At 37.8% G+C, this 24,405-nt stretch overlaps 1 protein-coding gene across 2 annotated transcripts in view; it reads left to right on the forward strand.

The window, feature by feature from the left end:
- MYLK4 (myosin light chain kinase family member 4) overlaps nt 1–24,405 on the forward strand; it is a 147,905-nt gene that overhangs the window by 44,925 nt on the left and 78,575 nt on the right. Inside the window, exon 1 of one of the 2 annotated variants that reach the window (XM_036740889.1) lies at nt 9,000–9,157. The exons of the other annotated variant lie outside the window; for it this stretch is intronic. Within the exon in view, the coding sequence (XP_036596784.1) occupies nt 9,017–9,157 (141 nt within the window). The 5' untranslated portion in view covers nt 9,000–9,016. Of the gene's footprint in view, nt 1–8,999; nt 9,158–24,405 lie in introns of those variants that run through there. 2 annotated transcript variants of the gene reach the window in all.

A 24,405-nucleotide genomic window follows, 5' to 3' on the forward strand; every position in this document is an offset into this window, starting at 1 on the left:
TCTGCCACCCATTGGGGAAACCATGGTCCTTACTAAAAAGAAGCATAAAATCTTAATACAGTAAGTAGTCCCCTGGTGTAATTGTGACAAATAAAAGTGACAACAAGAATACACCCATGATAGCACTTAACTTCTAGACAGGAAATTCTTGCCAGAGCCTTCAAAAGAGAATCCTGTTTTGGGACTGGTGAGGTGAAAAGCAGAACCAGCCATAGGGTACTATGGGGTAAAAAAGGAGAGTTGTCAGAACCTTTCCTCTGGGAATAAGAATGGTAATGGGTAGTTATCCCAAGCTTCAACTTTAAGAATAATAACCTAGCTTGGAGGTAGCAGGAAGGGGAGACAGCTCTTGAGAATCTTACAAGTCCAAATTATGGGCTTATCAGCCTCTACAAGTTTTGAGGCAGCCATTGGGAAGAATAGAATTAGGACAGCTATAGTTTTCAGTAAAATTATAATGTGTGAATTACTATGTTAGCCCATTTCTATTCAACTGATAGCTTAGAAATAAAGAGGCTATTCCTCCATTTATATACTACAGCCACTGATATTTCAGTCTATGATCTCTCCTGAGTCAATATAATCAGAATAGAACAAGGGAAAATTACAGTAGGGGGAATTTAGTATGGGGTGAAAAAAGATGTTGCTGACTAGGACTGGAGTGGGGAAGGGAATTAATTTTTATGACACCTGGAGGGGTAGAACCATTTCACCTAATTATCCAGAGATTATATATCTTTTAAGATTTATTGATTTTTTTGTTTTTACATCTCTGTTATTTCCAAATATTACAATATCCCTATGTTGCCCCATCCCTTATCCCCAGAAATGAACCCACTTTTGTAATAAAGTGGGAAAAATTATGCAAAACAACCGATTCAGTTACTACATCTGACAAATGTATACAACAAGCTGTCCTTATAGTCCTCTCCCTTCACCCCCCCCTCTCTTTTGGAGGGGGGAAGGCAGGGCAGTTGGGGTTAAGTGACTTGCCCAAGGTTACACAGCTAGTAAGTGTCAAGTCTCTGAGGCCAAATTTGAACTCAGGTCCTCCTGACTCCAGGGTTGGTGTTCTATTCATTGCGCCACCTAGCTGCCCCATCCTCTATCTCTCTTTTGGGATAAGGGATATATGTTTCATTATTTTCTGGTACCACTACTAGTTTTTCAGTTACTCAGAGTTGGCTTCCTTTTTGTTATCTTTTAATTTGCATTTCTGTAGTAATTATATATGTTCTTTTGTTTCTGCTTAAATCATTCTGCAATAGTTCTTATAAATCTTTCCATTTTTTTTCTGAAATGCTCATATTCATAATTTCTTACTCCACAGTAATATTCCATTGTATTCATATACTACAGTGTGTTTATCATTCCCCAATCAATGGTACCTGATTTTGTTCCCAGTTCTTTACTGCCACAAAAAGTTCTGCTATGAATATTTGGATATATATTAGAATTTCTGACCTTGAGTTATATACTTAGCATTGGGATTGTTGGATCAAAACAAATAGGTAATCGCCATTTTTGCAAATTCCAAATTCTATCCAGGATGGTTGGAGCACAGTGCTGGTTTTTCCAAAAGACCTCTCTTCCTCCCCTGTGTGTCTCCTGTTCCTACCCCACCATCATGGCTCCAGCCAACATTGCTATAATGTTTTTTGGTCAACTTTGCCAATTTGAAAGAAATTAAGCATAACCTTTGAGTTGTTTCAATTTGTATTTCTTTTATTATCAGTGACATAATATGTTTTCTTATGGTCACTGATAGTATGCAATTCTTTTGAAAACTGCTTATTCATATTTTTTACCTCATTTATTGAGGAGTGGCTCCTAATCTTTTAAATATTTCTGTTAGTTTCTTATATATCTTGGATATCAAAATTTTATTAATAACATTTACTGCAAAAGATTTTTTCCCAAGTTTACAGTTTCTCTTCTTACTTTATGTTGATTTTGTTCATGAAAGAGCCTTTTGGTTTTATGTTATAAAATTGTTTATTTTATTTTTTTTAATGAATACCTCTATTGTTTGTTGTTGTTGTGTTTGTTGTTGTTGTTAAGCACATTTCTCCTGTCTATGTTTGTGGAAGATACCTGTTTCTCATCTCTATTTTTAATGACTTATTTAGGCCACATGTCAAGTTGAAAATTTTTGTCTTACACACTGTAAGATGCTGTTCTGAATCTAATTTTTGCCCAACTGATCTTCTGTTTTCCTATCAGTTTGCATCAAATGAAGAATCCTTTCCCTAGCAATTTGTGCTTTAGGTCTTACCATACACTGCACTACTCTTTTGTATTGCTTTAGTTCTTGCTTATTCTGTTCTACTGATCTACTTTCTTATTTTTTTAATTACTGTCAAATTGTTTTGATAACAACTGCTTCATGTTATAGTTTGAGTTCTCATAGTGCTATCTTCTCTTTAGTTATTACTTTTTCTTATTATTTCCCTTAAGAGTCAAAATTTTTTGTTCCTCTAGATTGATTTAATTATTATTTTGTCTTGTTCTATATAGTTTCCCCTTGGTATTTTATTGATATGGCATAAAATCTATAATTTAGGTACTACTATTTTTATTATATTGGCATAATCCAGTCATGCACAGTGAATGCCTCTCCTGTCCGGTCTCCTGTGAAGAGACAAGAATCTGTCTCTTTATTTCTATGGTGTATTATAGTAGTATTTATATATAGCTTTATGTGTCTTTATAGGTTAAATCTCAGATATTTCATAAATTATGTAGTTATTGTGAATGAACCTTCTCTTATCATTTCTTCCTGGTTGTGTTAGTCCTGTATAGAAATACCAGTCACTTTTTGTGAATTAATTTTGTATCCCACTACTTTACTAAAGTTAGTAATCATTTTAATTAGCTTCTACCTTGATTCTTTGAGATAAGAGAAGACACACATGCACTTTTTTTCTTTAAGACATCCATATGATCAAATAGTTTAGGTAAACTCTAATGGTCTCTGAAAGACCATTATAATCCCAACTTATGATTTTATTTTGTTCACAATAAGCACTGCAGTGCTCAGATGCAGTATACATATTGGGGGGGGGGGATTTTCTCATACTACATTGAAGCACAGAATATTTTCTGAAAATGAATAAAATGGTTTCTTTAGATCAGGGGCTTCTAACATTTAGATTTCAGGGTGTCCATGAACTTGGATCAGAAAAAAACTACATCTTTATCTTAATATAATTGGAATCATATATTTTATAAATTTAAAACCATTATTCTGAGAAGGCTTCACAAAATTGTCAAAGGAACCTTTTACACACGCACACACACAAATGAAGAATCCCTACTTTAGATGTTTTCTGTGAGAAAATGAGTGTTTTTTATTCAAGTCTTCCACAACAATTAACACTGGGCATGGGCATTCATTACATAAGGGCCTATGATTTCAACTTACCTGAGGCTCCAATAAAGTAACTGTCCATGGTTGCAAAACTAAGTGTTATAGGTGGGATTTGAACACTCTCAACTGTTCTAGTCTTCCTCTGCTGCACTGCATGCAGTTTTTCCTAATAATGAGTGAATAATGACAATAATCCACAGTTTTGTAGTGCTTTGAGGTTTTCAAAGTCCTACAAAACAACTCTAAGTGCAAATGCTATTATATTGTATATACATGGGTATACAGAATACATGTGCTAAGTCACAGATTTTAGAGATGAGCCTCAGAGAAGTGAGGAAATTTGCCATGATCATAAGGCTGTGGGCCTTGAACTTGTATTTGAATGAACTTATATTTGTCCTCAAATATCCTATAAAGAAGCATCAGGCTACAAATTTTAGCCCATTTAGATTTTGGCATTTTGTATCCACTGGCCCTAGTTCTACTGGTCTGTTGTTATTTTATATAGATGCGAAGAAGCAGAGTAACTAGTGTGTCCATGTGTCCCAAGTGTTTCGGTCAAGAGATGTCAGTAATAAATTGCCTATTCTTTCCTTCTCCCTGACTGTGAGGAATGAGAACATGTGACAGGAATGCATTGCTTTTTCCTTTTGCATGGAAGCCAGGAGATGACAGGCAATGGGGGTCTTTACTTTCCTAGTGAATGAATGCCAGAGGAGCCAGCAGAGGCTGGCAGTAGGTGGTGAGATTCATTCCAGCAGCTCAGATGTCACCAGGTATGTAGACAGAGCTAGATTAATATGTCTCCATCTTTTGCTCTGACTAAAGGAATAAATCCTTAAAATATGACCTTTTTCTTCCAGGAATTAAAAAAAATAAAACCACAAATGCTTTTCACAGAAATTTCTCTGTTTATGGTGCTTTCTTTTTGATATCTCTTCCCTTGGGAAGAGATTAGAACTGTTAATCATAGCAGCAATCATCAGCCACTGTCAAAAGGTGCTTTGTATGGAATTTACTGTGAATCTGAGGCTCTCCCTGGACATATCAGCTTTACTGGGGAGGTGGGGTAAGAAGGAATTTGGGGAAAGGGGGCAAGGGGTCTTAAAAAGGATGATTGCATGTAAAAATCCTACCTATAAATAAAATAACACTATGCTCATAATGAAATTTTAAATTAAAATTCCAGACTATATCACCTCTTTTCTATTTTTAGTTCTTATCCTTGATTACCCACTTTCTAACTTTTCTCTCATTTCTTTTTTCCTTCTCTCAACTTTTTTTAACTTCTCTTTTCTTTTACATTGCTTTGTCTTTTGCTATCTCCCCCTCATTCATCAAATTATACATTTAGAGATGGAAAGGTCTTAGAAGTCCTTCCTAAACCAGTTCCTTCATTTTAAAGATAAGGAAACTGAAGCCAAGAGAAGATACATAATTTGCCCAAGACCATATGAGATACAAGTGGAAGAGAACCCAGTCTTCTAAATCCAAATTGAAGACTCTCCCCACTGCTCCACACTGTTTCCTTTCATTTTCTTACAGACTTTACCTTCATTCTTTTTCTTTAAAATTTCATCTATATTATCCTATTTTAAATTGTGTTTAAAGGTGTTTATAGATACTGCAATCTAGTGGACAAGTTCCCTGTAATTTAAAGTTTTCAGTCGGCAACTATGCTATATTGGTAGTGGGAGACTGAGTATACACACGGTTTATTGCTGAAACAAAATAAAACTTATAACAAAATTGACCTGATCTATGTTGATGATATGTCACAAGGTAATTAGTTATAATAATAAATCATTAATATACACTGTTGTAATTAGTGTGACATACAGGCAAACCACATTTAGAATTTAGATCCTTTTTTAAAAGAATTCTTTGATAACTATATAGAACTATTCTTCCCAAAACACATATCTGGGGCCCCCTAAACATTATAACAGATTTAAAACGTTGTAGATAAGAGTCAGTAATCACTTGAACCCGTAGCTCATTAGTCTCCACTAATATATTTCTTTTACAAGGTCAGGGGACAGATTAGTTCAAAACAACGTACAAGATAGATTCCCTCCTCTCCCCACTGTCCTCCCTAAGAGTACCCTCTTTGAAAGGTTATCATACTCTAATGAGTGGGAGGGCACATTCTCAGAGAATATACATGGCCAGGGAATACATATGTAGGGAACATGTGTGGCTAGAAGCATGTGAAAGATCATACATGCCACATACATGTATGGTCAGTGCACATATGCAGCCAGGAAAATTCATACCCTTGAGTCTGCAGAGCCATTGATGTCTTCTGATGATGTTATCACACTCATTTCTTTCTCTCTCTATTGGACATGGTATCTCATGGTCTGTTACCATCTGCCGGCATGTTTCAGCTGGCTAGTGTCTCCTTGATGAGGAAGAACTAAAGTTTTTTTTTTTGGCTATGCATAATCAAGGGTTATAGGATACCACACCTAACCAGACAGCTGACAAAAGTCTACAGAATACTCCAGGTCAAAATTTGCTCTAATTTTTTGACCACTTTACTCCTAGAGACAATTCTGAGGTAGGGGTGAGAGTTAGGCCAAAGGTATATAGCAAGAACACATTCTGAATTCCTAATCCTTGAGAGTCTTAGTGGAAGAAGTAATGGGTCTTTTTTTGTGGGAGGCAGGGTGGGTGGGCAGGGGACAGAGAGAGAACCAGACAGGGAGAAAGCTCTGAACAGGCAAAGGCTGGCTTCAGAACTTTGGGATAGGGCTTAGAGAAAACCATGACTTTCAATTGCTCCTCAGCAGCTCTTGGAAATGGACCTGAAACCCTCAGCATCTCAAACTTCATTCATATGAATATGCATATAATTAAAGTTTATTAAAGCAAAGAAGTATCAATGGAGAAAGGAAGGAGGGCATCAATGTCTGAAGGAGGTGGTGGGTGGAAGGGTGACAACTTACATTTTATCCTTAGCAATATTGGTGAGTCCTGACCCTCTCTCCCTTCCCCTCAACACACTCAGTTTCTCATTGATAGGTATCTAGAAGGCAGGTAAGTAGATGGAATGCTGGACTTGGAGTCAGGAAGACCTGAGTTCAAATCTGGAGTCACACGTTTACTAGGTGTGTGACCTTGGGCAAATCACTTAACCCCTGCCTGCCTCCATTTCCCCATCTTTAAAATAGGGGATAATAAGCGCACATATGGCAGCTGTGAGACTAAAAGTAGTTGTTTGTAAAGCACTTTGCAAACCTTAAAATACTATATAAATGCTGGTGATAATGATGATGGTGGTGATGATGATGATGATGATGACAACATTTAAATCTAGAATGGCCAGATGCCACTACAAGGTATAGATTTTTCACCACTTTTTCAGGAGATAATACCCTGTTCCTTAGCCATTGCCTTTCCAGAGCTATGTTCTCCCCAGGGTAGTGATGTCTGGAGAATGTGCCTTACATTGTACATTCTTGTTCTGCTTAGGAGCCAAGAGTGGCAGAACCCAGAAGCCACATCATTTTGCCACAATGTACCTGGTAAGAAACTTGCCTGTCCTTTCCAGGTCTTTGGTGGGACACTGCTTCACAGGATTTAAAGCTGGCAAGGACCTTAGAGATTATTTAATCTAACCCCCTTCGTTTTACAGATGGGGAAACAGGGTTGGTTTAGATGGCCTCTGAGGTCCCTCCTAGCTCTAAGTCTGAGATTCTGTGTTTTTAAAGTAGTGACATGTGGTCAGGTACAAGAATATAGGAGTCCTCATATCCACTCTTCAGACTACCTTAAACAATGGAAATCCACAACACAATCAGCAGCAAATCAGACAGTAACACCAAGCCCCAAACGGGAAGGTAGGAGACCCAGGTTCTAGTCCCTGTTCTAACATTGTATCACTTGGGGTGAGTGACCTCATCTCTCTAGCCTTTTTAGAGCCCAACTGAAAGCAATGAGCTAGAATGATCTCTAAGTCTCCTGAGGTTAGGGATGTACTGGCAAATGTTTAACCACTGCCTCTCAAAAAAAAATACCCAGGTTATACTTATAATCTTAATCTGCATTATTCACATTTTTTCTCTCACTTTCTTAAGTCTAGACCATCAATAGATCAAGGTTTGATTTGTAGCTTTTGCTGCTTTGCTGAAATTTTAACCTTACTGAAATTTTAAACATCAGCTTCTGAGCTTGCCTGCAATTCTAAAAGTCTGTGGTACAGCAGAAACAAAGATGGATTTGAAATCAGAGAACTGGAGTGCACATTCTGGCTTGGGCTTAATTTACTGCCTGCATGCTCTTGAGCCAGTCACTTCACCCTTTCCTTATTTTCTGATGTGGTTGGGCTGGATCGTTTGCTCTAGAGTAAAGCCCTAGGTTCAAGTTCCAAGTGTGGTGTGACTTTGGGCAAATTACTTAACCTTCATATGTAAAATGAGAGGGATAGGACTAGGAGGGCTCTGAGATCCCTACCACTTCTGAATCTGTGACTCTTGTGTGTCTTTTATCTCTAGATCTGTTTTTTTAGTAAGAAATACATTTTAAGACCCAAATGTTCATGAGTGACATATCCCCATTTTATTAGAATTAAAAACAAAACAATCTGTGAGGATGAATAAGGTTCTTTATAACATGCTTGGAGGCTCTTAGATCACTGTTTAAGGATTTAATATAGGGTTATCCTAATAGAAATGAATGAGAATACATACTATATATGTATACATATACAGAAAATTCTATTTGAGTAACAGTTAAAAGCCACCCTGTGTAGGGATGACTTTTTGGAGGTTGAAGATGTTGTTTTCCACCAGACATGAAACACCCCCTCCCCTGAAAAAATCCTTTACATTTACTAACTTTAAATCCTACCATGTCCAAGGCAGTGGAATGTGGGGCAGCTGTGGGCTAGGAAACACATGCAGTGTTGACAGAGAAGCCAAACACAAAAATGACAGGACTTTTCAACTCCCTAGAACAAGGACATAAAAGACTGGGCAAGATTCTTAACTGAGAGGAAGAGTGGAGTTGGATGCAGTGGGAGAGAGATATTGCTCAGAACTCCTGAATTAATCTAATAACTAGAACTGAGGGCCAAGTAGTTAGTGATTTTGCCTGGGAGATAGCATTTCCTGGGCATTCATGATACAGTACCATTTGCAAAGTTCATGAGTATAGTTTAACTCCCAAAATAACTTTGCTAACAGTAAAAGTTTTTTGTTTGTTTTTAGTTCATTTCTCTGACCTCCAGTTCCTTTCATGTTACCCATAGGTGGTGGGAGGGGGAAGGGCAAAGAGTCCTGGCAGCTGACCAGTCATCTGAACAGTCAGTTGCCAATTACCATTGGTGCTAATAGTCCTTGAACGAGTGACAACATGGTAGTGTAAATTATCTTCAGTGTCTCAGCTCTCTGTTCCTGCACCTGTTTCAATGCTATCACAAGACTGTCATATTTTTCCTTTTAAAGGTGTAGAACGTTTGTGGATTTGTGTCACTGGAAATATCCGTTCCAGGACCAGGCTATGTGTCCTCAGCAAGGAGGCCACATTTACTATACAGGGTAGGGCAGAATCAGTGCTTGGGAAATACTTCTTGCTGAAATCAGGGGAGAAAAAAATAATAAAGTTCCCAAGCTAAGTGATTTATAGAGTGGTTCAAAGAGAATGGATTTGTCATTTAAAGGAAAAGATATTTTGATTGTAGGTAGTTTATGCCTTTTAAGCTCTTCATTCATCTGGCACATATTCCGGTCTGTGCTAACCCGGGAAAGAAGCAGACAGACTCCAGTGCTTGAAGATGCAAAGGTAGAAATGTTTTTAACTAAGGTAGATTAGTTTCACATGTCAGTTTCGATGCTTCCAACTACAACAGGGTTGCTCACTCAGTGAGACGGGATGCATGCCCCTAGGTAAATCTATGTCTGACGTTATCGGAAGCAGATGTGGTGTGGAAAAGATGCTGGCCTGGGAGTCAGGGGAAGCTGCGGGTTCAAGTCCCTATTCTGACACTTTCTAGCTGCATGCTGAACTTCAGTTTGCTAAGCTATAAAATAGAGATTATACTGGTTGAACCCCACAAGGAGTTGAAATGGGAGGTGATCATATTTGTATGGCACACCTCATGGGATTTTTCTGAGGAAAATAATATGTAGATCTGAATTATTATCACTTGAGGAAATGCTGGGGGTGTTAATGGCAGCAATGCAGCACATTGCCAGCTTCCTGGAAACCACCAAACTCTTCATTGATTGTATTTGAGTAGTAATATAAATAATATAATTACATTATTTGTCAGAGCTTTAAAAATAGAAACGTCTCCTTATCCTGTTGCTTTTTCATGGCACCTTTTCCCACTCCCTTCATTCATTGATTAAATAGAGTTCTTGCGGAAATAGTTTTTTTTAAACAATAGTGACATCTTCTGAGAAAGGCAAGTAGAGCCTTCTATGCAGTTTCCCTTGACTCTTTCCTATTAATTGACACAGGAGAAAATCTAAGGAGGAAAATGGTAAGGAGGAGTCAGAGAGAACAGAAAGAATGTAGACCCCCAGGGTTTCAGTATTTTTCTAAAAGAAGCTGGCATCCTTAGATAAGACAATCCTTAAGTCAATTCTTGCCTTGGGACCATGGATAAATTTTAGGGGTTCTGTGAACCTGAATAGGAAAAAAAGTACAGCTTTATATTCACTAACCTTTAACTGAAATTCAGCATTTTCTTCAGTTATGAATATAGGCAAAAACATTCATCTGAGAAAGGGTCCATAGAATTCGCCAAACTACCAAAGGGGTCTATGACACAAAAAAGTTTAAGAAGCCCCATTCTCAATATTCCTTCTTATTATTTCAAAGATCTTGAGTGGATGTTTTAGGTGGTTTTTATAGCCTTTTTATGGTGCGGTATCAACAAATAGCGATGATATGCTCATCTTTACATTCCTAATTACTTTTTGGGGGGTGAAGCAATGCATTTTAAAGTGTCTAAGCATTGAAAAGAAGCTAGATGAAAATAGTGCTAAAAGGCAGCTGAAATCAGAATAATTAAAATGCCCAGAGAACAGATAGCTAAACTTCCTCTTTCTTCCTTTTTCACCATGGAAAGGTGGGGAACTACTGGCACAAAGTCTTACATGTACCAGATTGGTCAGTTTCATTTTTTGGTGATGGTGGGTATATTGGGAAATGACAGTAGTATAAACATTTTTCACAAGTAAAACTTTTTTAAAACTTGTAAGATCACTCAAAGTTATATTCTCTCAAGTCCTCACAATACCCATTTTTCGATTCAATATAATAGCTTCTAAAGCCGAAGATACATATCTTCATCTAAATAGTAGTTGTGCAAACTCCAGATGAAGTGTATTGTTGGTGTTTTTACGTACAACATCAACAAACGCTATCCTCAGACTCCTGCTGGCATATGGCGGAGGTACATACATAGCTTTCACCTTTCCCCGTGATGTGAATGGCGAAGGGCGGACACTTTATGCCTTATGCCTGCTGTCTGTTAGTGAGAGGATGTGTTTGAAAGAAACTTTGTAGTCCACCGACACTTAATAGATGATATTAAAAACAACAAAATAAAGTTGAAGAAACGTTACAGTATTGTTAAACATATTTAATGTTTTTCTTTGTATCTGTAGCCCTTAACACAGTGGCTCACATGTAGGAGGCTCTTAATAAATATTTGTTGATTGATTAATAAGTGTAAGTTACTCTGCATAGTAGGTTTGTGTGAAAATGGCTTTATATAGTTGTAAAGTGCATTTCTGTAATATGTTCCATACACTTACATGACTATATAAATATACTGTACTTACATCCTGTTTAAAGCAAGATGTGGCCAATTCAGCATACAAGGAGGCTAGTGAACTTAGAGGTGAGAGAAGAATCTGGGCTCTATCCTGACCGTACTCTCTTGCTGTGGGACTCCCTGCAAGTTAGCTTCTCTGTCTTAGTTTTTCTCAATGGGAAAATAAAAATAGTACTTGCCACCTACCTCTCTCATTTGGGGCTTCTTTAAAGAAAAGCATTATGTTCTATATAAAGAAAGGCTTGTATCATTTAAAAATGTTAGTTCATCTATTTTGGACTACAGAGAAGATTGATTTTTGTGCAAAGAAAAATGATAGGTTTTTCTGAACATTGAATTCGAGTTGAAATGATTTGACTATGTCTCCTTGTGGTGATTTCTCATTCATTCATCTGACCTGACTTTTCTAGTGAAGACTTTCCTAGTGAAGACTAGGAAAGATGAAAGAAAGACAAGGAGTATTCCTTTCTTTATGCTTGACTAGTCTTGTGCTCCTTTCTTAAAATGATTCTCTTAACTGTTTTCCAAAAATGTTTCACTTTAAAACTGCCAGAGAAATTTCTTTTTACATTGTATTAAGACCTTTCACTTGCCCTTAAGTCTGCATGGTTAGCTTCAAACAGCAATCGTATTTAAATTGCATATGGTTGACTGAATTTGATTATTTGATCCTACTCATCTTCTGGAATAAATGTAACATAGGCAAGTTGAAAAAAATTGTTCTCCTGAATTGCATGGTTAGAATAGTCCATGGGTTTGGAGCTAGTAAACATGTTCTTTTCATTTAGTCTAAACAGATACTATAGCAAAGTGTTTTCTCAGTTGCAAAGCACTGTAGAAATGAGTTCTCACCATTAATATGATTAATTATCATTATCAGCAAATACTATTATTTAACAAATATCTTTGAAGTGACTCTTTAATTAGTTTCTATTATATATCTGGGGTGTATGGGTGAGTTGCTGAGCCTTTTCAGGGCTGCTTATCCACTTTGGTGTCTACCATCACCCAACTCTTGCCTGTGGCTCCAAGAAGCTGTAGCATGCACAGTGGTCATACTCTGGTAAATTATCTAGGCAGACGGGCTAAATGAGGTTGAGGGTAATCAATAGGCCTCAAACCTATCAGTGTAGGGGGATGCCTACCCAAAGCATGTGAAGACTTCCCTTGCTGGAATCAGCAGATGAGAACAATTTGTTCCAAGAGCTGTGAAGGCAGCTGTAGCAGGCATTGGTCAAACATCAAAGATGCCAAGGTCATCCGTGCATCCTGGGCCATTCATTGCCCAGTCATCTTGACTTTTGTCTTGCCGTTGCACTTTGATGACTCAGGAAGAGGATGAGGCTGATGACTTGGTGCAACTCTGCCTCACTTAAATCCAATTCATTTATGAGTTAAGACATCACCCTGAGACGTTATTGGTCCTCTTTGAAAATGAAGGATGAACAACAACGTCATATATCCTTTTCCTTTTTCCGTCACCAGTTTGAATTTAGCTCTTTGATTAAACTGTCTTCCTTAGAAATCTACACAAACTTGACAGTTTCATATATTTTCAAGATTTTTGTCCAGCAATAATGGAATCGTTTTTGTTTCATGTGATGAGGTTAGTCTTTCAATTCAGAAAATAAAGTGTTTAAAATAGAGTTTCCAGGACTCTAAGCTAATGCTTTGTAGTGCAAAAGTCTTGCTTGTCTGAAATGAAGTATAAAACTTGTGTGCCCATGTAAGATATGCATGTTCAAATGGGTTGTCTAGATGGATGGACATATGCCTCTCAGACATTTTGTATCAGTGTCTCTAGAATCTGTCCCACCCCTTATCCCGGGGATATTACAATTTCCACCCTGAAGGGAACAACAGAATGACCTAGGTTAGACGTTTGTCCTTCCCTCAATTATCTCCAAGAGAGATATTGGGCTGGATTTGTGTCCCTTCGCATCTTCAGATATTGCTAATATAGGGGCATGACCTGGGGAGAAGATTTCAAAACAAAAGGTGTTTTCCTGGTCCCTGTCAAGGGGAAGGGTAGCGCTTAGCTTACACTCCGTAGCTTAACTCTTTTCCACCAAATGCTTATCCCCAAAAAGATGATTTCAAATAGCAAATGGCTAGTAAACCTGCTTATCCAGGAAAACAGCAAATAAAAATAAAGACAGCTATAGAAATTAAAATGCACCAGAAAATAAATAAGCTGAATGATCTCTTTAGATGGGACCAAGATATGATTTCAGCTCTGCCAAGAAAGAGGCCCTGATCTCAGCCAAGGGAAAACTCTCTCCCAAGTTTCTGAGGAGGCAAGGTGGAAATCAGGAACGTATTGAGAGAAGGCCACCTCCCCTGCATGTCTGTAGCTTCCAATATCTTTCAATTTCCATATGTCTTTTCTGAAGAGTCTCAGGCACCAGTTCTGCACCTTATCCAGGTGTGCAGCATCATACTCAGCCTATCTCCAACAATTTGGAGTCATGTCTCCTTTGACATATACAGCATAGCAGGACTGTCCTTCTTCCACCTAGAGTTAGAGCCAGGAGGGCACAAAAGAAATAAACTTGTGTTGTTTGAGAATTCTGGAGAAATTCTAGTCAGGTCAATAAGCATTTTTTAAGTGCTTACTCTGTCCTTAGTGCTGGGGAAAACAAGGGAAACCAGAAGACAGTTTCTACTCTCATGAAGCTCACAATGTGATATTTACATGCCTAATTTGCTATTTGGAGTGATGAGAGAGAGGAAAAAAAATTAGCTCTGTGTATGTATGTATAAATGTATTTTTTTTTACTCTGAAAATCAGTCTTAAATATACATTTTAAAATTAGAATTCTTAAATTGGAAAATGGTCAACATGCTTCAGAGGCCAAGTTTCCATTCCACATATGTATGTATATAATCTGTAAATTATATACATATAGAAAATTATATACAAATCTATATACAGAAAATAATACAGCAACATATTATTATATATTATTTATACATTTTATATTAATTTGCTATATAATAATATATTGTTAACATATAATTAACACATACATATGTGTGGCCAAGTTGTTTCCATTAAACATATCCATCAGAATACAATGATAAAGGTAAAATTCAGAAGTTCAATTGTGAAATGTGAGATTGAGGAAGCAAAAGCGCAATGACGAAGGGTATGTTTGTGAAAGGGAGACTGAGTGCAGCCTTAGGAGTTGGGCTTAGGCCACTTTGGCTGATGTGTCATATACCCTTGCAGCCAGACAAATGTCTGGGATTTGCACTGCTTGGTCCTTGTGCCCGCTGAATCCTCCTGTGTACAGATAGGAGAACTTTATATGTCAGCTACTGGAGTTCAACAGGGAAATGCCAGGTAGAGAAAGAAAGGTCTAAAAATAGGGAATGTATTTGCCATGAAATGTTTCCACCAACCTTGTCTTCTCTTTGTGGGGTGCATGTGTTAGTGTAATTGACAGCTTCTGCTGAATGTTCCACTAGTCACCACTAGTCAGTTGTTTGCAATCAGGATTTCAGTCTCAGGTTTCTCTCCTATTTATTTTCCATACCAAAAACAGTGAAAGAATTTCAGCCTTGCACCGGGAATTCTCATGTTTCAAAGTTCAATTCCATCTAACAAACATTTATTAAGCATCTTTTATCTGTGGAAAAATATTGTTCTGAACATTTACTAAACACTTACCATGTGCAATTCACTGTGACTGGCACAGTATAGAGTTTAGATAAGAGGTTCCTGTTATCATGGAACTCTGAAATAGGGGGTTAGGAAACATATGGGTAGCACTGCTCAGTAGGGAGAGTGTTGGATTTAGAAGCAGAGAACTCTGACTCAAATTCAGCTCTTACTACCTGAATGGCCTTGGGCAAGTCTCTTAACTTTTCTTGGTCTCATTTTCCTTACCTATAAAATAAAGGGATTGACTGTAACAACAATGCTACCTGCAGATGCTGTGGGGATATAAGACCAACAACACCAGCACACAGGAGGGCTACTAGCACAGGTTCTTTGATCTGCTTTTCTAAGGAAAGCAACTTTAAGGGGTTAACAATCCTACTTTAATTAAACGTACATATACCATTTACTTAGTCCAGGGGGAAATGCCAGCACCCTGAATTTCAGAGAGAACACAAACAGAAATCACAAGCAGAAATTATAGAAACAGCAAATAACACAAGCAAATCTATCCATAGCAATACATCCATAGTTACCAGAGAGAGAAGCAACAACATCTGGGTTTTTCAAAGCCAGGGGGGCTCTTTAATAACAGCTACCCAGAGTCTCATCTGGTCAAATCACAGGACACTCTTCCAGTGAGCGAGAGCCCCAAACAAAATGCTAACCTCAGAGTATATATACCCTATTTCTGGGTCAGAGGGCATCACTACCGTGTGACTAAAACTCATGTGACTTGGGCTTTCTTGTGACTTAAGCAGGTCATCTAAGACTCCTGATTCAATCAAAGATTCTTGATTGAAACAAAGGCAAGACTCAGTCAAAGGCACTTGATTGCCTTAGTGCTGAGAAGCACTCAAACAAAAAACAACAAAAAGTCCCACTCTGCTTGGCATTACATTGACTTAGATAGGGTGGAAGTTCCCTTTCAGGCCTAAATTTATGATAATGTGATCTGTGAGGTATAATAATAATTCAAAAAATACATAGAGAGTATAGAAGAGAGAATAAAACCAAGAACTATGGGAGATCCAAGAGGAGGTGGGGGAGAGATCAGTATTGATTGGGACACTGTGAGTGGGAAGGAGTGGAAAGAAAGGAAGGAATACATGGAGGGAAAGATTGATCAGGAAGTCTTCATTTGAAATAGTATCTTTGTTCCCCTTAGTGTTTAAATATCTCCTTCGTTCCAAATTTCCCTGTAGAACAAAGTTTCATTCTACAAGTAAAATTGTAGAGACAACTTTTCAAGCTATCTAAAAGCTTAGCTTTAGGAATATCTTTTGGGGTAGATGTTTTGATGTTTTCCATTAAAGACAACACTCCCAGAAGGCTTATTAGTACAACTACCCCAGTTAGGCCCAATAATGTGAATAGGAAGATGTGTCAAGGATAGAGAACCTGCAGCCTCGAGGCCACATGTGGCCTTCTAGGTCTTTGAGTGTGGCCTTTTGACCTAGTCCAAATTTTACAGAACAAATCCTTTTATTAAGGGGATTTGTTCTGTGAAGTTTGGATTCAGCCACAGGTGGCCTCAAGGCTGCAGGTTCCCCACCCCTAGACTCTAGACAATTGCTCCCTTTGGATGTCCAGGGTAACAGGGTGGTAGTTCCACAAATACACTAGGGAGATGATGCTGTTTCAGTAAAAGTGACTTTCAAGGGTTGAATTTCCTGTTGGGGACTGGAAATAAGCAAGGCAACATATTCACTGTAGGGCAAGATTTTACTTTCAGGAAACATCTTTTTTTTTTTTTTTTTTTTTTTTAGCATTTATCTGTATTCAAATTCTTCATGTTCTTCCCCCTCTTGCCACTTCTACTTTCATTCCTATACATAGTATTTTGCTAGTATGTGTGTTTATGCACAGTATTTAGCCAGGCAGCCTGTTCATTAAGCCCAACTGCAACTCCACACTTGGTTGGTTCCATGACTTGGAATCATTTCTTTTTGCCATAAGGTGAGGCTGACCCCTTTTTAGTGTATGTCCTCACTATAATGACAACGCCTGTGCTACCATCACAATGTTTTATAGAAACTCAAGGTCTCCAATCAGGCCAATCATTTGGGACCTGGAGGCCCATGAGAAATGTAGTTGTTAATCAAATAAACTTAGGGATGACTCATAGCATACTGGGAAATTTAGACTTACCTTCGTTCACCCCTGTCATCCTCCAAAAATAGTAATGAGGAAAAAGTACTTCGGTTGAGACTATATTTTTAAAAATATGCTAGTTTTGATTCTAGGGTGAATATGAGAGGAATGGATGATTTTTTTTGGCGGGGAGAGGGAAAGATGGAGCACTGATGCCTATGGAACATATAAAATGTCTCCTAGCCCTGTATAAAGCACCTATAAGCAGTAGCAATGCTGTAGTCATGGAAAAGAGGGAAGGGTATGCTCAGAATAATATAGTTGTTAGTCTACACGTAGCTAACCACTGTTAGTCCTAAATGTTCAATTTTTGTTTCTTAACTCTGAGTTGACGCATTCTTTGAGAAATGAGACCACATGCAACATTGAACATTGAGTAAATCCTATATGGAGGGAAAGAGAGACCAGAATCTAAAAGGGTGCCTGGTGGTAAAGGGGTTTCAATCTGCAGCCAAGGAGGGAATATCCACTTTAATAAAATCATAAATGGCTGGAAGTACTAAAACAAAAATGCAGTACAGTATAGTTATGGTCAAGGTCCAAGTAACTAATTCTGTCAGTTTTTAGGATTCCAACTAATGTCTATCAAAGAAAAGAAGCGAGATATTGTAGGATTGCTGTAAATGGGTAGGCTTGTATCTTTCCAGTAATTACCTAGTATGCAAATCAAGCTTCAGTCTGGGCTCTGAGACTTGCTCCCCTAGTTAGAAGCAAAATTGTCACTGAATCTGTACTTAATCCAGCTTCACATACAGGAAGGGTGGAAGAACCCAGAGAAAGCAATGAAAAACCCCAGGATAAATCCTCAATTTCATGTAATTAAAATAATCCATTTTATCTTTTGTGATAGTCTCTTTCCCTTGTTTGGTTGAGAACTCTCTCTTGGCCAGAGCAGTGAAAGGCATGATTATAGGCCTAGATCATAACATAAGGTAATTACTAGCTTCTGTTATTGAAGTCTAGAAGTTGTTAATTTTTTGTTAATCATATTCTAATTACAAATGACTATAACTTTAGGCTACAAAAGATCAATAGCAGGCTTGCTCCCTTTTATATATTTACTTGTATTTCCTACAGGTTCTAGCCTAGGGCTGGGGATGTAGAAGGTACTTAAACACTTGAAGTATAAACGGAAGATGAATTGATGAAGTTGTTTAATCAGTCAGGTTCAAAGGCTGAATATTAGTTTAATTAAGACTTCATATCTATACAGATCACAGGTATTTCCTTAGGAAAGTGTTGGCTGAGTTTAATTCTTTGGCTAAAAAAGCCAAGATTTGTAAATTCAAAGTGTACTTGTAAACTTGGTTCCTAATATTCATTTACAAAAGTATAATCTAGAAATAGACCAACAAGTCATTTTTTTGAAAGTGTAAGCAGTAATGAATCATTTTAGACCTCAACCTGATGCAGAAATATGCAAATATTGCTTGCTGGAGCTCCCCTTCAGCCTGGCTGGTTGGAGTTAGTGATTTAGAAACTTTCAGTATGAGGATGGTACATAAACAGGCTTCTTCTCAGTCTTTATAAGATGTTGCCAAATCTGTCCTTTCCCAATGACCGTGTAAGATCTGTCATGAAAACACAGATATGCATTGGTTATCTTAGGTTTATTTTTGTTTCTCCACCAAACTTCTTTGAAAAAGTTAATTTGAGAGTATTTTAATAGTGGCAGTTAGTTGGTGCAGTGGATAGAGTGCCATGCATGGAATTAGTAAGCCTTATCTACCTGGGTTCAAATCTGGCCTCAGACATTTACTAGCTGTGTGACCCTGGGCAATTCTTGTCTGTGTTTTCCTATAAATCCTCAATTTCATGTAATCAAAATCATCTATTTTATCTTTTATGATTGCCTCTATGCCTTGTTTGGTTGAGAATTTTCTCTTGGCCATAGCAGTGAAAGGTACTTGATTTGCTTTTTTTCTAATTCCTTTTTATTTTATTTTTATGATATGACCTTACCATAATTGTCTCTGTAATGAAAACTCCTTGAGAGCAGTGACTATTTTAATTTTGTGTCCCCATAGTTCCTGGGCACGCAGTAGGGGCTCAATGAATGATTAGTTGAGAAAGAATCTACGAATAAGAGAGATTAGGTAGAGAACTTTTACTTTTTCTTTCAGTATTTCAGATTGCCAGGATTCATAAATTCATACTGTCCATCATTTATCTCATGGAATTAATTGTTTGAAAGCTATCTGTCATCACTTGGAAAAATGTTGAAAGCAGGTAGTTTGTATGTATGTGTGTGTATATTTCTCTCTATGTGTGTGGGGTGTGTATATATGTGTGTGTGTGTGTGTGTGTGTATGTGTGTGTGTGTGTGTGTGTGTGTGTGTCCAGGTCATCAGATGCTGGAATGAAGAAATGGAGCTGTTTCCATAGAATAGAAAATAGTGAACATTTAGCTTCTTTCCAATCAATCTTATGGTTCCTTTTTGTTTTCATGGTCAGCTACTACCACATTGTACTAAGGCGTTACAATGACCTCTAGTGGTAAGAAAATGAACTGAAAAGTTAATTGTGGATATCCTGGTTATTGAAATACACAAAAGGACCACCAAAATAACACAGTTCCCCTGGATAAGAGAAACCTCAAATGAAAAATATGAATTAGCGATTTCTCTCAAGAATATAATAAGAACACATAAAATACATTCTGAATGCATTTTGCCATGAAATGCTAAATAATGCCCTTGAGGGTTTTTTGTTGTTCAGTTGTTTCAGTCATGTCTGACTCTTTGTGACCACATTTGGGGTTTTTTTTGGGAAAGATACTGGAGTGGTTTGCCATTTCCTTCTCCAGCTCATTTTACAGATGAGGAAACTGAGGCAACAGGGTTAAGTGACTTGCCCAGAGTCACACAGCTAGTAAGTGTCTGAGGCCAGATTTGAACTTGGAAAGATAAATCTTCCTGATTCCAGGCCAGACATTCTATCCACTGTACCACCTACCTGTCCCTCTCTTTGGGATTTTATCATGGTTTATTATGCATAATTACCATTTAGTAACATCAGAATAAATCTTATATGTCTACACTGACTGCATCAATAGGGAGGGAGAGAATAAGCATTTAAGTGCTTTTACTATATGCTAGGCACTGTGCCAAGTGCTTCACAAATATCACATTAGTTCCTCAGAACCACCCTGTGGAATGGGTGTTTGTTATTTTCCTCATTTTACGGTTGATAAAATTGAAGCAGACAGAGTCTCAGGGACACACAGCCAGTAAGTGTCTCAACCTGGATTTGAACTCACGTTTTCCTGACTTTCATATCCAGTGCCACCTACCTCTGATAATCCACAACAAACAAACAAGCACTTCATTTGTTGGGAGCTACATAATTTTGCCTCGGCTTTATCTTCCCAAATGTATTTTACTTAATGATGACCAACAGATCTTCATTCAATTAAAGATGATTATTTCAATCCTTCAGTGAATCTCTGACCTTGTCCATATGAATATTCCCTCTATAAGGGCAGATCACAACCCACCCATGCTTTCTAAATCTGTTGTCCATTTTGTAGTAAAAGAAGTTTAATAAAATTATTTCATGCACATACAAATAAACAATTTCATATTCTTTAAGCATGAATTAGCTGGGTGATGGAGGGAATGCCCCAAATTATGATTATGTTATAGTCAAATGCATTTTGCCATGAAATGCTAAATAATGCCCTTTGGGGTTTTTGGTTGTTCATTTGTTTCATTCATGTCTGACCAGTGGATAGTGAGAAATAGAAAGATGAATGAGGGAATTATGAATGGAACAAGACACAGGAAGAGACAGGAAGGAATTAGATTGAGGCATCAAGCCTTAGGGAGGAAGAAGGACACTTCTGCAGCTGCAGCAGCTGGTGGCTTAGTGGACAGAGTGCTGGGCCTGGAATCAGGAAGACCTGAGTTCAAATCTAACTTTACTTACTAGCTCTTAACCTTGATTTGCCTCAGTTTTCTCATCTGCAAAATGGGATAATAATAACACCACCTATATAAGGATCCAGCGGGATGATATTTGTAAAAAGCATGCTTAGCACAGTGCCTGGCACATAGTAGGTGCTGTGTGAATGTTTCCTCCCTTCCTCCCCTTCTCCAGATCAGAGGGAAGGAGGAGGAGGTAGGTAATGATGTTGAGAAACATTAATGAAAAGAGAGGGAATTCACATCAGAAGGCCTGGAATCTCAGTCTTCTTGAGGAAGTAGGAGGCTATGAGAACAAGGGCACAATTGGTGGAGGGAGAAAAGCCAAGGTTGGGAGTAGAAGTTTTGGAGAATGAGGTTGGGGTTGATAAAGAAAGATAGAATAGAAGGAGTGCCGAGAAGCAGCAAGGGCCTGGCTGAAGTGTCGTGTTCCACAAATTTCTAGTGGATGAAGTCAGCTCGATCTTGGCATTCTGGGGCTTTGGAGAACCTCTAGAAGACCCCGGGTGGCCTTCTTGTCCTTGAAAGCATAGTAGGGTTTTTGGCATAAATTCTGGGGATGGGAGAAGAAGCCAAGTGGGAGACCTCCAGGAAGTGTCTTGAGTGATTTTTGTCTACGTCTTACTGTAAATCCTGCAGACAATTTCCCAAATGTGCCAGAGACCTTTCTCTTGTTTAATATTTTATGAATAACAGTATAGCCTTCAGACTGTCAGTTCAGTTTGATTCAATTCAATTCAGCAAACATTTGTTAAACCACTAAGAAGCAGCATGGAATAGAGCACCAGGCTTGGAATCAGGAAGATCTGAGTTCAAATACTACCTCAGAGGCTTATTAACTTTATAGTTTGAAACTGAGCAAATCACTTAACCTCTCTGGGACTCAGTTTCTTTATGTGGAAAATGAGGAGGTTGAATTTAAAGAAAACAAAGGTATATTCTATCTTTAAATCTGTGGTCCTATAATAGAAATGCAAGGTAATGTGTTAGAAGCTAAAGGACTTTTGCTAAGTGAATGGCCTACCTCCTTTAATCAGTAATATTTCAGATGAAAAATTTCTACAAAAATATTCATACATAGCTTTTCCAAATGTAATTAAATAATAGGTGGCTATGTAACTCTTATTTCAATAATTTGATATAAAAATACGTGTCTTAAAATGAACAAGTTCCACCAGGGCAGAAAATATAGGAGAGCCGGTAATCTTCACATGGACTTCTTAGTTTGACTAAAAAAATTCCACAAAGAAAAATATCAGATAGCATGGCCACATACATCAGAAGCAGTGCCTTAATTTGGACAGCTCCCCATGGGCTTGTGCATCTTCCAACTTTCTGTCGTTTGTGTATTAGTTATTGCCCACAAACCCTGCATGTAGTTTATATTTTCAGGACACATAATGAAAGGAGAATGCTTACAATGCTTGTTTTAAGCATGCAAATAAAAAGGAAGGCCAAACTTCAACATAAAGGAATGTTAGGAAGCATCCCTTTCATACTTTTCCAAGATAACACAATTAAGTTATATGTGAAGCATTTTGTTTCTAGACTAGCAATATTTTTCTTGAGAGGTGAGGTACTTTGGCTACACAGAAATCTTTTTTCATTTTAAGGCCAAAGTATTATAACATAAAATGAAAAAAAATGGGTAGAATTCTACATGTACCTCAAAGCAGAGGTGTCAAACACATGAGCTCCATGTGGCTCACCACACTCCCCAGTGCAGCCAGAATCAGATTAAAATGCAGTCCCTATATGATTTTAATATATGGGCATATTAATTAAAAAATAAATATACAAACATGTGTAGTCTTCCAAGATAATATGTTTCCATCAGGGATCCTAATGTAAGGTTGGTTACCATTTCTATATGAGTTTGCCACCATTGCTTTAAAATATAGGAACTTTTAAAATCTGGCATGTTGTTAACCGGAACTTTCTATTAATTGTTACTTCTGCACAGTTGTGGTTTACTGGTATCTGACTTTCATAATGATCACAGCAAAACCCTGAAATAACTTCTAAATCTTCTAAGAAAGTTTTTGTTCAAACTAATCTCAGTGATGTGTGTGTTGTATTATGAGCTAATTCTCAGACAATTGGCCATGCATGTGTGGCAGAAATTTCTGCCACAGGGGCATGGTAGAAAGAATTTGGAATTAGAGGTTCTGGGCTCAAATCCTTACTGTGTTCCTGTTGCTGACATCAGAAGGGTCAGACATGCCTCCTGCTGGCAGCATTGCTGCCCACAACAATCCTGAGTGTGGCCCCAAACAAATTAAAATGTAATTAGGAAAATTTTAACACAATAAATAAAAATATAATAGAATGTAATATCAGTATGTAGTTTTGTAAGTCAATAAGCAGCCCCCAGGGACCTTATGTGTGAGTTAGTGGCCCTGTTTCTATCTGAATTTAACACCATTTGCCTATAAGACTTTGAGCAAATCATTTTACCTCTCCCTGATCCTCAATTCTTCATCTATAAACTGAGGAAATTGAATTAAATGATCACTCTAGTTTCGTCAGGGTCTAGGTCCAATGGACTACAATTGTTTTTATCTGGCATGGCTATTGATCAAGAGTTCTATTAACCAGAGAGTTTACATTAAAAACAAATATTGAAAAACTTCAAAGCAACTGGTGCTGCCTTAGTTGGTTATAATAAAAATGGATTCATGTATTTAGAAGATCGAATGCTCATTTTTGTCTCCTCCTGTAAGTGCACGTATACATTTGTCCCAATGCTGTTTAGACTATTCCTTGGGAACTTTTCTTTGCCCTCTCCTGAACATTAAGGGCATATTTTCTGTGATAAAATAAACATGCCTATTAATAGTTGTCTCCATTAGATTTCCCAGGCAGACAAAATTCAGAACTTGTACTACAGCCAGTTTGATAAGCTAGTGGTAAGTGACCAATCTTGGGTTGTTTATGAAGTGACAGGAAGGCACACACTGCACTCTCCGTTAAGCTTAGGCTGGTAATCTCTGTGGGGTGATACAGACATCAAGTTCTATGCCCATTTAAGAGATAATTGACCGGCAAAGAGATGCTGACGGAGATCATGCATCATGGAAATTCCCAGGTCTAAAACAGTCAGCAAAGCAGCAGATTATTTCAGGAAAGGTCTAATCTAAGACACATAAAGTTGTAGAGTCCCCACTGAATTCCTGTGCCTTTCTAACTCCTGGCAAACAGACACACCTCCTGGAAATACCTCCGGTGTTGTCTATTATGGATTTGTAAACAGGAATATGTATAGTGAAATGGGGTAAGTATGTTTGAATTCCTGTCCCTAGATACTACCCTTATAGGTCTTACTATGCACTTAAGTACAAATATACCCATGTATAATGGAAGCCATGCTAAACTTGAAGACTGGAGAGTTGGGTTCTAGTCCTAACATAACTACTAGCTTTTTCTGTAATCCTGAGTGAGTGGTTTAACATACGGGGTTTCAGTTTCCTCGTAGGTAAAATAGGATAGGCAGATGATCCGC

This window comes from Trichosurus vulpecula, chromosome 1 (assembly GCF_011100635.1).
Source record: "Trichosurus vulpecula isolate mTriVul1 chromosome 1, mTriVul1.pri, whole genome shotgun sequence".
Lineage (NCBI taxonomy): Eukaryota > Metazoa > Chordata > Mammalia > Diprotodontia > Phalangeridae > Trichosurus > Trichosurus vulpecula.